This window comes from Pagrus major, chromosome 12, assembly GCF_040436345.1.
Source record: "Pagrus major chromosome 12, Pma_NU_1.0".
Classification (NCBI taxonomy): Eukaryota; Metazoa; Chordata; class Actinopteri; order Spariformes; family Sparidae; genus Pagrus; species Pagrus major.
This window is the reverse complement of record NC_133226.1, coordinates 19,637,237-19,649,649: the sequence shown is the minus strand read 5'-3', so window position 1 is coordinate 19,649,649 and position 12,413 is coordinate 19,637,237. Positions and strand designations below refer to the sequence as shown.

Sequence of the window (12,413 nt, the reverse complement as noted above, 5' to 3'; positions counted from 1 at the left end):
GTAGAACACGGAGGCGTAGGCGGCAGAGCAGGAGAGGAAGTGGCAGTGGGTGAGGGGGGGGAGGGTGGGAGGATGGGGGTGAAGAGAGGCAGGTGCACAGTCAGAGAGAAGATAGACATTAGAGTGACTAATGAGAAAAAAAAGAGATGGGAAAAATTACAGAGGAGATGCAGCGGAAGATGGAGAAAGGAGGCAGAGAAAAGAGAGGGATAAAGAAAACGAATAAAGAAAGATTGAACAGAGAAGCCTCTGATAAAATCATTTTAAAAATACGTATCCTGAGGTCTTTTTCTCCACACATTCAGATGAATTACAATTATGTGAGTTCTCTTATTTTAAAACACAATAGACCGTTTGCTGAACACTGCCCAGGAACAGCGATTGTCCAATCATATTGTAGGCAGGGACGTTATAAGAGAGGAGACAACCCACTTGAAGCATTTTGAATAGAAAGGTCTTTAACGCCAAAGATGACACTGGAGCTCTACACTGCAACACAAGAACATGGATCATCAACTGTTGAAGCTAACCTTTTTGCCTGGGAGATGCAACTAGCTTTAGCATCTTGCTTTTAGCATTATATCACGTATGCAGCCATCATATGAATAACTAATATATTAACAGTTCAGCTGGAAGGGGGACGGGGCTTTAACCAAACTGCTTGCTGGCTACAGCTGATAGGCTAATTGTCATTTCAGTCAATCCAAAGTCATCAGGTAGAAATGAGAGGCCTTGGTTAATTTATAATTATTATATTTCCATGAAGGTTTACAATACATTTTTTGTTAAGCTGTAAAATATCCTACCTCCATTACATATCTTTGACACAAGTGTTTGATAACCACATGTGAAGGAGCATTGCCTTAAAGGTGTGTTAATCATCCGATATATAGATATCGGAATTTTGCATATCAGTATCGGCATCTGCCTCCATAGTTGAGCATCTCTTGGGCTCTACTAGGGAGGCCAGGGCTTAGGACACAGTGAAGCCAGACAGAATGTGAAGTATGTGTGTGTCAGTGTATGTGTGTGTGTGTGTCTGGTTGTCTAAGGTTATGTGGTAAAAGGTTGGAACATGAGTTCAGCAGAGTTATATTATTAAAGGTTGCACTGAAAGTAAAGAGAATCTGAGGGGTGCTTGGACATAAATGTCTCCGTGTGTTACAAAGGTCATGCAGTGACTCAGACGGTCCAGAGTAAAAATACTACAGCTGCTGCATTTAGAGAAGGAAGTAAAATGTGGCAACTGAAATCACTGACTGTGGTAAATAAATACGAAATGTAATCTGCCTGTCTTTCATGGAGGGGTTATGACGCCCCACCCCCCAAACAAGGGGTGATCAAGTGATCACACAGTTGTGAAGTTTGATGATCTTAAGAAAAGACCCAAACCAACAAAGAACTGGCCCTATTAACAAATATTGACTGTTAAGTCTGATTCATCTGTGCCACAGATGTCCATTGTGTTTTTAATATCTTATTTTATTTTTTACAACAATAGAGCTCTTTGGCTCAGATGAACAGGTTTTATCAGGCTCTGGATACGCAGACTCTTCCTCATAGTAGGATCATTTCATTGTTGATTTTTGATCTTTTTGTGGAATTCATTGACAATAAAAACAAAGAATATGACCAGACTCGTCTTTAAAGTACTTGAGAATGACTTTAGTGTAAAAACATAGTGAGATAAATATGATTTATATGATGGAATCTGACACACTCTCATGTAGTGGAAGACTTCTGCAATACTAATAACAATGCATAATGCATGATGTTGCTGTAGACATGAATTAACAACCGACTACCTGTGAGGGGGGAAAATCACAGGTGAAAACGTAAATCAAAAACAAACAACGTCTGGAACGTGGCTGTTTGCCATGTAGCCATCGACTGCACCTGATTAGCATTAACACTGCCTGCGGCTAGGACAAATCCAGCCACGCTAACAACAGCGCCGCATCAATATCTGCCCATTTATATTTCAGCAACACTGCAGATGACTAATCTAATGACTAGGACTGAAGGCATCGGGCCACCCACCCACCCAGGAGTCACGCTGGTTGGGTGCGGCAGCTTTAAGCGCCCTCAAGAGTGGGCAGATGCTGCAGTGAATCCTGGGATCACAGAGCGCAGCAGCAGAGCGCCATGCATCAGCTCCTTTAATAGACGATTAGTTATGTATCAGAGAAAATGGGAGGAGGCGGGACAGATGGAGAGACAAGAGCAGGTGATAGCTGGAGAGTTTAATCTTTTGATGTTTGGATAAGGAGCCATCATGACATAGACTAGAAGGTATCTTAAATTACTTTTATAGAGGTGTTTGATGCTCCAATCAAGCATTTTGAGGAGTCTTCTTCTAGTTAGCCTTTTAAAAATCAATTACTTTCAAGGATACCAAATCACATTCAAGGATTTAAACGTGCTTTGCTGTGTTTTTGGATCAACAACTCAAGAAAAGGACACTTTATAGGAGCTACAGCGGCCTCTGGTCTCCACCAGTCCAGATTTAACTCGCAACTGGCCCCTGCAGCTTCATTAAAGTGTCAAGCAGGCAACTGAGCTCCAGAAAAACTTAACTGCCTCTAAGTATAGATACCAATAAAATACTCAGGGTTCAGTCTAGGCAGCCTCTCAGTAAAACTGCAAGACATCTTCAAGTCAGACTTTAAAGAAGCAACTTGTGAGCTAATTTGCTCTTCAGTTTCTGGGAGGGTGTGAAAGTTCAAGTGTGTGTATCTGGGTGACAAACACCACCCGCAGACACAAGAAGCTAAATTTGTAAGTGTGTGACCTGCAGGTATAAATCATTGGAGATCACAGTTGCCAACATTTTGGCATGGTTTCACTTGTGCGGTTGCAATTAATGATGATTTTCATTATCGATTAACCCACCAATCAATTTCTCCATTGATCTATTTATCGTTTGGTCTACGAGGTGTCACAAAAGAGTAAACATTTGTTCTTCACAATTTCCCAAAGCTCAAGTTGACATACCTAAATTGCTTTTATTGTCTGACCAACAATCCAGAATAAGTAACTTGGTATTTGTTTGGCATTTTAATCGATTATCAAAATAACTTGATGATCTTGTGAGTAACTAATTGATTGTCTATATTTCGTAATTGGTAACTCAAGTGGCCATAACTTGAAGCTGAAAATGTACATGTAGTTCCATGAATGAGTCAACTATTTTACCTCCGAAATATTGAACTAACCCAATCACTGTTAGAATCATAATCTACTTATTAAATTAAAGTGAGAATGTGAGTTTTGAAAGTAGGAAAAAAAAACAATGATCTTCTCACAAATGAGAAGTTTGACGCAACTTTGCTCAATTCAACACACTGGCTACGCTACAGCTTACTTCGCAAACTTTAGATACTGTGCGTAACTGACATGGATGAGACAGTTAGGGGTGCATGATATATACCGGGCCAACCACAAGGTTATGATATTGGCTACTTGACCTTAAATTAAATTATAGCCCATAAATAGAGACGATGATACAAAGCCAAATTGCTTTCATTGACTTGACAAGTGCAGCATCTACACTGATAGAGTAGGTAGTTTTTGGAGCCAGCAGCTTTTATGCTTGTAGAGAGCATCTCAGTGGCACATATGCACCCCCCTGGTGTAGCCAGTTTCATTGATTACAGTGGTGGCGTGGTGTTGTAGCAGCTGCTCTGCATTATGTGTTCAATATAGCCAGCCTGTTAGTCTTTCTTACACTCAGGAAGGCATAAATCACAGGTTAAGAATTTTGTTGTTAATGACAAAAATGTGAAATTATCAATTATGTTATTGGTATCAGCCATCAAAAGCAGGTAAGCATCGATTATTAGGACAAGCTGATTAAATCCATACCACACATTCCCAGAGGAAGTTAGCTGCTATTACGTAGTTAGCTACATACAAATACGCTGTATTAGTATTAATTGCCTCTTGTGGTCGCAATGGCCGCTGTTCAGCAAAAGTTGCCCAGTCTCGCTTGAACGTCGAAAAGCACACAAACACACGCAGTCAAACAGTGAGATGCGCACATGCTGAGAGTGAGAATGAATTCAATGTGACAGTGCAGTCAAAAGCCTCTGAGGCAGCGACAGTAACGCTGGTAGGCAGGTGAGAGTGGAGCCTTCTGCTCACCAGTCACTGTGCAAGACTGACAGCTAACCTTTAACACACACACATACAGAGACACACTTGTATGTGCACACACACAGACTAAGTCTCAGTCACATTCATTGACGTGAGCTACAGTAAACCAAACAGCACACAGCCGAGACAAATGCACATGCCCACACACATGAGACAGTGTGTCTGTAGAATTGTATCCTCATTGCCTCCCACATTTTTTGTTTTCCTGTGTCGTATACCACGCAGCGAGGAGACAACCAGCCTCCACCTCCTGCTTATCCATCACCGCCTTCATCTCCGAGCCTCATAAAGACGAGTCACTTCACTGGAAATAAACCGCCACGTTCTGCATGCGGTTGCGTCAGGATGAAACGGTATAATTGTTGTTAGCTTTGGTGCACAACACACAATTAGGCTTGTGAAAAGTGGACCGCGGAGTTGTCAGTGAATGAACTGACAAGACAGCGTGGGAGTTGCCTTTGTTTTAGTGTTTTGTCTCTATCTATGAATGCAGAGGCCATCGTGGAGTATTTGTTTGCTCATTTGTGCGGATGAGTGTGTGTTCTGGCACAGAGCTTAAAAGGAACCTCACGTGTGTTGACTGGAGTGACTTGGGTCTTTAATACAGGCCATCAGCCTATACTACGTGTGTGTGTGTGTGTGCATGTGTACAGCAACAGCAGCAGGGTATTGATTTTCCTTACTCCTTAGTGTATTTAGTGAATTAAACTTCCTACTTTGTTTCTTACTTTCTCCTGACTAACAAAGAGCCCTCAAGCACTTTTAAAGGTGTGTGTTGTTGTTAGGACTTCCATTCATGTACAGCCTAACCCTAACCTTTACCTAATCTCAATTCACCTGACCCCTTAACTTTTTTCCACATTAGGACTGGTCTTTGGTTCCAATGAGGACTACTGGTCCTGACATGGTCAGTGTTTATGCCAGAAGGTTTCCACAATAGGTAACAAAAGCTTGTACAGACACATATACACACACACGCTTTCTCTTCTATTCACAAGAATCCTATGATTCAATATGTTCCAGTTTAGTGAATTAGTGAACGGCTCTAGTGGCTTAAATATCTCTACAATTATTGGATGGATTCATGCTTCCCAGACAATGAATCCTAATTACTTTGAAGATCCTCTGACTGTTCCTCTAGTGCCACGATTAGGTTAACTTTTGTGGTATTTAATTACTTTTTTTTTTTTACAACAATTTAATTGATTGCCATTAAATATAGTACAAAAAGTCACGGTCCCTGAAGGCTGGATTGTAAAAACTTTTAGCACCATCATCAAGTGCAAATTAGCAAATGTTTTTAGCAATTTTTTGTACATAAACTGACCTGGATAGGAATGGACTTGCATTTCAATAGCGCTTTTCCAAGTTTACTGACACTTGTTAAATGCTTTGAGCACACACATTCATACACTGATGGCAGAGGTTGCCATGCATCTGGAGCAATGTGGGGTTCAGTATCTTGCTCAAGGATACTTCATGCAGCCGGGGGGTCAGGGAAATGAACCAGCGACCTTTAGATTACTGGACGACCCTCTACCTACCGAGCTACAGCCATATATTTAAAAGAAACTTTGCATATCAAAAGTTTCCCCCGATTCCTACAACTTTAAGTTCCCTCATCAAAAGCACTCATATCAGACTCTCCATGAGTAGGCTGAAATGTACCCGGATCCTATACATCTCTAATGTCAAAAGCAGTTGCTGTGTCTGTGTGTGGACTGGGGTGAATCATATTGCTACAATGGTGTCTGTCTGTGGAGGCTCTATTGGCCACTGCTGCCGCCGCTTCAATGATGCCAAAAATAAAACAAACACTGCGGATGAGTCACGGCTCTGCTTATGCTGCTCTCTCTTATTAGGGAGACCCTGCTTTGAATGACTATCTCCCACTTGTGTTGAGACATTTGAAAACATGGTCTTCAAACCCTTTGGGAGATACCGGAGTCAAGCTCATGCTGAAGAAAAGATACAAGACAAAAGGGTGAAGTGATTTGTAGTTGCGATAATGAGGAGTTTACTGCGGTCACTGTAAATGTACTTTGTAGGTACAACAAGAGTTACTTTTTAAGTAAAATCATTCTGAGACAAAAGTAAAAGGAAATGTAAGGATTTTTGGACAAATCATGCAGGAACTTTTTAATGTAAAATATGCAATATTTAGCATATATAAAGCATTTTTTTATTCTTGTGCATTCAGCTACATGAGTGTAAAAGTGACATTAGTGTAGCATTAGACAGGGACTCTCGCTTGTTGTTGGCATTAACTTTATAATGATACGCTGAAGCAGAAAACTTGTCGATTGCCAGTTTAAGTTTTTCAAATTTTAGAAGAAAGAAGATAGTATTTCTCAACCAGAATGAGATTCTGGTAGTATGGAGAAGGCTTTGCAACATTAGACCAGTATGGCAGTTAATTTCATTTTGGAAATGAATGATTCAATCATTTTAAATAAATCCTGGCTATGGCACTCACTCTATGATTCATCTGGACGGCTAAGAGGAGTTGGTTTGATTCAAAATAGGCATTTTGTCAACAGGTTAGTAAAGCATTTCACTGTAGAGGAAAGTGTATTTGGTTCAGCAGAAAGGTAAGGGTTGGGTTTTCTATCAGAAAGTCTGATTCTGAATTAATGCTGATAAAAAGAAAAATCACAAGAAATTCAATGTAAAGTCACATCTTCCTATTTTCAGGACTTCTACGTTCTACATGGACGTGTCGGGTGCAAATATCTTGCCTACTTTACATTGGACAGACACAGACCACCAGATTCAATACTGTGTCAACACAAGGAGCTGTTTGTTGGCTAAAAGGCATCAGGACCTGAATTTCCACCGACTCTTTCCCGACCTTTGCACAAGCCTCCCCCGGAGACATGCAGCCTTAAACAGTGTGAGCTCGACAAAAACACTTTCCCTCGTATGTTCACACAAGCAATTTATTTCTTTTCCAGCAGAAAAACAAAAGACTTAATTTCACTGCAGAGTCAAGGACCAAAGATAATTGCCAAAATGTGAGCTTGGCATCATCTGCTTATCCTCCCTAAGGTTGTTTCTGTAGATCAACCAGGGTTTATCAACTCCTGCCATTCATTTTCCATTATCCACTTACTCTCCTATCAAACATACGGCACAGCCTCTTATCTCTTCAGGAATTGTTATGTCTTAAAAACAGACTCATACTGGAAAGGATTATTTTTTCAGGTTTTTAAGAGTTTTGTTTGGGTAACACACTTACATTTACTTGATAATATTACCACAGAGATGTAGAAGTCATTCCTTAACACTTCTAATTTGGCCCAAAGACTAACTATCTAACACCAAGGAGGACGTGCTAGCGCCCTTTAAGTACTCACAAAGACAAAGTAAGAGCTTGTATAAGAAGATGTTGGTGGTTCTGTTCTGTAGATTTAAACAGTGAAAGTCCATTTTACAGAATGCTAGTTTATGCTAGTTTTCATGAGGTTTCGCATTTTGACACCTTAAAATTGGTGCAACATGTCCCCATAAATGAATAACAAAGTGTTTATTACAAAACATTCCTGGAGCTTCACAGCGTTGCAGCATTCTCCTAAACAACTGAAGAAGGGACTTGTTTTAAACGTAAAAACCGAAAAATAAAACTTAAAATGGCTCCATACAGCTCGCCCAGCGTAATCCAGAAGTCTCCTGAAGCCCCGAGATCACAAATTGATTTGAAAAGACGTTTTTTACACCCTTGATGCACTTGTCCAGCCACTTCAGTTTGGGAGCACGCTAACACTTTTAGCTTAGCAGCTACAGTGATGATTTTGCCGTTAAAAAGCGTGTAAATAACGTCTTTTCAAATCACTTTGGTATTTCTGGGCTTTTGGGGACTTGGATTACTGTAAGGAGCCATTTTGTGTCAAAACAAGTCCCCATCTACTTCAGTTGTTTGGCAGAATGCTGCATCACGGTTTTCCTGTGAGCCTCCAGAAATGTTTTGCGGACTACGAAACTTCACCCGACTTTCCATCGGCATGAGGGTGAGTAGATAATGACTGAATTTATCCTTTAATATCTAGTATTAATCCATCAAAATGGAACACAGAAACAAAGTAGTTTGTGCACCAGAAAAATCTAACACGAAATGCAGCAGAGGTGATGGAGATGAGAGGACACCACTGACAAGATCTTCACACACCGCTGTGTGACGGGCGGACTTTGTATATTGAGGCTATCAATGACCTCATCCTGGCTCGCACTCACCACAGTGTTTGGATTCCACTCCCTCTCTTTTTTCTCACATGCACACCCCCACACAGCAGCATTGTGCGTCGTGTCAGTCTGGTAGCCCTGATAGGCAGCATGTGGTTTCTCCTCAACACTAATCAGTTGCACACGTGGTGCACAGCACTCATGGACAAACCCACAATATGTCTCTGGTAGGAAGTACGATCGCAGTGTAAAACCCTTGGACTTCCTGTCCCTTTGGGCTATCAGGATGTACAGGCTCAGCTCACAGAGGAGGGACGCACTCTCACACACACATACACACACTCCCCCCCAGAGCAACAATGACTCAACAGCTTCCTAATCAACCACAAAGACACACACTGGGCTGCAGCTTTACACCGGCAGCGTCAAAACAAAACAAATGAACTTAGGAGGCGGCAGAGTCCTGCATCACTGTGAGTGGAGAACCCACTGTGATCCACGCTGGCAAAGCACATCGCTGGACCACACCCAGTACGTCATGACTCATCAGTCCCCCTCTGTTGTCCATCCATGCCAACAGAAAAGAGGGGAAGGTAATAACAGAGAGAGACAGAGAGGGAGGGGAGATCATGAGGAGAAGAATCAATGAGGAGGTGCAGGAGAAAGAGGATGAGGAGACAGTCATATAAAGAGATGAGTGCACTGTGGATGGGACTCACCAGCTCGACTGAACCATAGTGTTTCCTGCTGAAGTCTCCACGCCTGCAGCCCAAGTCCTCCGAGGCAGAGCTGCAACACAAACGCATGGTCAGACACACGGCCTGTCTGTCCTCCATCACACAACACAGACATAAAATTGCAGCATCTGCTTTTCTCCAGCCCTTTTTTAATCTCACTTTGTCTTCCACTTTGTTTCGCCCTACGTTCTTTCCTTCTCTCTCCCCTTCCCTTTTGCTTTCTGTCTCTTCCTCATGTCTGGCGTCTTTGCCGGTGGCACGGTGACCAGCCAGCCCAGTCCTTATTGAGACACGGGTCCTGATTAAATTAAGCCAGAGTGATAGATGGAGACTGGCTGGGAGAGCTGACTGCTGCTCAAATAGTTAAATGCACACAGGGAGTAGATACAATTGCTAATGCATGAAAACAAACACACACGTCAGATACGAGTATGAAAAAGTGACACAGCGACAACCGACAATTGTTCTCTCAAAATGAAGAACAGCTCGATTTCTTTATATAGAAGCTCATGATGCCCTAAAAGTCACTCTTACACAGCTGACTGTAGTATCAAATATATGAAACACATATACAGATTAAACAAACAAGATGTAGGTTTGAGGATTGCGTTAATTTGTGATCTTTAGATTAGATTCTGATTTTCTCCGGCACAGCTAGCCTGGTCATTTTCCTTGTTTCCAGTCCTACGCTGAGCTATTTTTTCTCTCAGCATGAAAGTGAATAAGCATATTCCCTTTAAGCTATGTAATTTTAACTTGTACCTCCAAACAACTCAATTAAATCAAGAAGACAATGTAGAATTGCTGCACTTTGATAGCTATCACTGTTAGCTAATTAGCTCATCGCTCAGTTAGTCATTCATTGCAATACTTACTATCTATTATGAACATGGCAAGACACAGTCTCCTCACACACCAAGAGATGTAGACCTATATACTACCCCAGACTACAAGGCTAATATTTTAGCATGCTAATGTAATAGCAGAATTTGTCCTAAAAATGTGCAAACATAAAATAATATTGCATGTACCACTATGACGCACGACGGACAGTCCGTACTGACACACACATTTTTTTTACTGCCCTCCTTTTTACCCACATCTAAAAGGATTTTTAACATGTTTTTCTTCCACCTACATTCGACCCAGACTTTATTGCCAATACATGGCTATCTGGCTCCATGAATCTACAAATTATGGCAGCGAGTGGTAAACCGTGTGTGTGCACATAGTAGGAGGTATACTCTATACCTTCTGTTTGCATGTATCTGTATGATTGCCTGAGTGGTGATTTGACCTGCATGCTTTTTGCTTCCTCCGTCTCTCTGTACCACATCCCCCACTCCTCTTATATCTCCCCCTGACTCTTCCCTCTCTGGTCAGGTTTCTCTCTCTCTGCAGAGCAGATGAAGGCAGAGTGGGGCTGTTAATACATAATGCACACTCAAGCTTAAAGGACGCATTTTAAAGTGCGTCTGCACTACAGGATGTATCCATCACTGTTTCCTTACCCACTCACGTCCTCCAGGCTCCCTTCCTTTACATACTAGCGACGGACTGGGGTGGGGTCTGCTGGAGCACCATCGCAACATGTACTCCATCACAGCTGTTACCTTTATCTGCTCCCACTTTTTCTTCTCACTATACAGACGGTATCTTTCTTACCCTTCACCTTTCGACTGAGAGGGGGTCATGAAAAGGGTATATTGTACATAGGAGGGGGGTGATAAATTGATATGACCCCACCCACCTTCCTATTGAAAATCACTCCATCTCCTAGTGAAGCTGCATTCATAAAGGTTTGTGGGTTTAGGCTTCTTGACACAAAGATATTTTAACACTTTGCTGTACAATTCCCAATTCCAATTTGAGCTTTAATATTCATATTTTAACACATGCAAGAGATGCAGTGAACTAAGAGGCCTTTGTACACAATGTGGTTTCTGTCAGACCAAAAAGCTGTTCCGACACCTATTAAAGCGGTGGAACGAGCCGAGAGAGTGAAGTGTTGGGAGTCTGATGAGAAACGTGTACCTGTCAACAGAGCTCTGGGAGTCCAACGCAGTGGAGATGACATTCAGATTTCAAGTACAGGAAGAATGAGGCATCAAAGCAACAAAAAGAGATCCTCTACACTGTGAGCTTGTTCGCCCCCGGTAGGAATTCTTGTTCGTCTCTAAAACAAAACTAAGGATTGAAACTGACCCCAATCATGTTTGAGTTCTTAGTTTATCCAATATAATACATCTTACAGAGCACTCATTACAAGGTTTGATGTCATTTTATATCATTTTCTTTTTTAAAGCCATGCCAGCTGCGTGGCTCTATGGAATGATGTCAGTCAGTTGATGGGTCCACAACTTTAGTCCAGACTAATATGACTCAAAAACTATGGGAAGGATTGCCATGAAATTTGGCACAGACATTCACACATGTGGGGCCGTCCTGAATATCATTTTTGAAGTTTTGATTTTTACCTAAATACTTTGCTAGTCTAATGAGAGACCTGGACAGTTGTGACCATGGACAGTCAAGCTCATGTCTGCAGGTAAGCCCTCAGGATGAGCGCTAGGCGAAAAGTCAATTTCACACAGTGGCTAAACTGTGTAATTACAACGACACGTGTGCAACGGAGCTCGATAAAGACTGCTAGCTTACATTGTAAAAGAAGAGGCTGTAAAACGGTGGATAAACTCATTTGAGTGTCATAATCCCTGCGAAAAATGACTCGTTTCACTATCTGACTTTGATCCATTTGGTCTGGTAACATTTGGAAAGTCTGATTAAATCATTGTAACCCTATTCAAGTTAGCCTGGGGCAAAATGGGAAGTTTCTAGTGTGCACGTGCTATGGGTCCCACAACGTGGAAGATCCTGGTAATTTTAAACAAATGTTTTTTTGGGCTTCATGCGCCACTGAGCAGTTTGCATATGAATGAATATGTCCATGCTTGTAGGACAGCATTTGTGCACATGTAGCAGAAATGCTCCCCCGCTGGTTGATATGAGCAGAACAGGTTTTGAAACTACTTAAATGCCTCAGAGAAGCTCTATTTCTTGCTCACTTTATCTGTTTTCTGTCTGTTTTTTGTGCAGCTGTACAACCTCTCCTTACTTCTTATACCAATTTAGATGTTGATTCACATGACGAGAAGCTTCAAAGCATTTAGGTCAGCACTACATACCATGTTCCCCACGTTAGACTGTAATAAATAATACGGCAACCAGTAGAGCGCATACCTCCGCCGAGGCACAATTCAGTCAAGCCTAATCCAACATAAAATTAAACACATTTAGCTAGATTCAGGATTTTTATGAGGATCAGCATCATGATACTAGCCA

The 12,413-nt window shown here is 41.6% G+C and overlaps 1 protein-coding gene across 3 annotated transcripts in view; it reads right to left on the bottom strand.

The window, feature by feature from the left end:
- garnl3 (GTPase activating Rap/RanGAP domain like 3) overlaps positions 1-12,413 on the bottom strand; it is a 77,764-nt gene that overhangs the window by 40,550 nt on the left and 24,801 nt on the right. For all 3 annotated transcript variants that reach the window (XM_073478139.1, XM_073478140.1, XM_073478141.1), the window contains exon 2: positions 9,054-9,123. In XM_073478139.1, the coding sequence (XP_073334240.1) occupies positions 9,054-9,123 (70 nt within the window). The remainder of the gene's footprint in view (positions 1-9,053; positions 9,124-12,413) is intronic.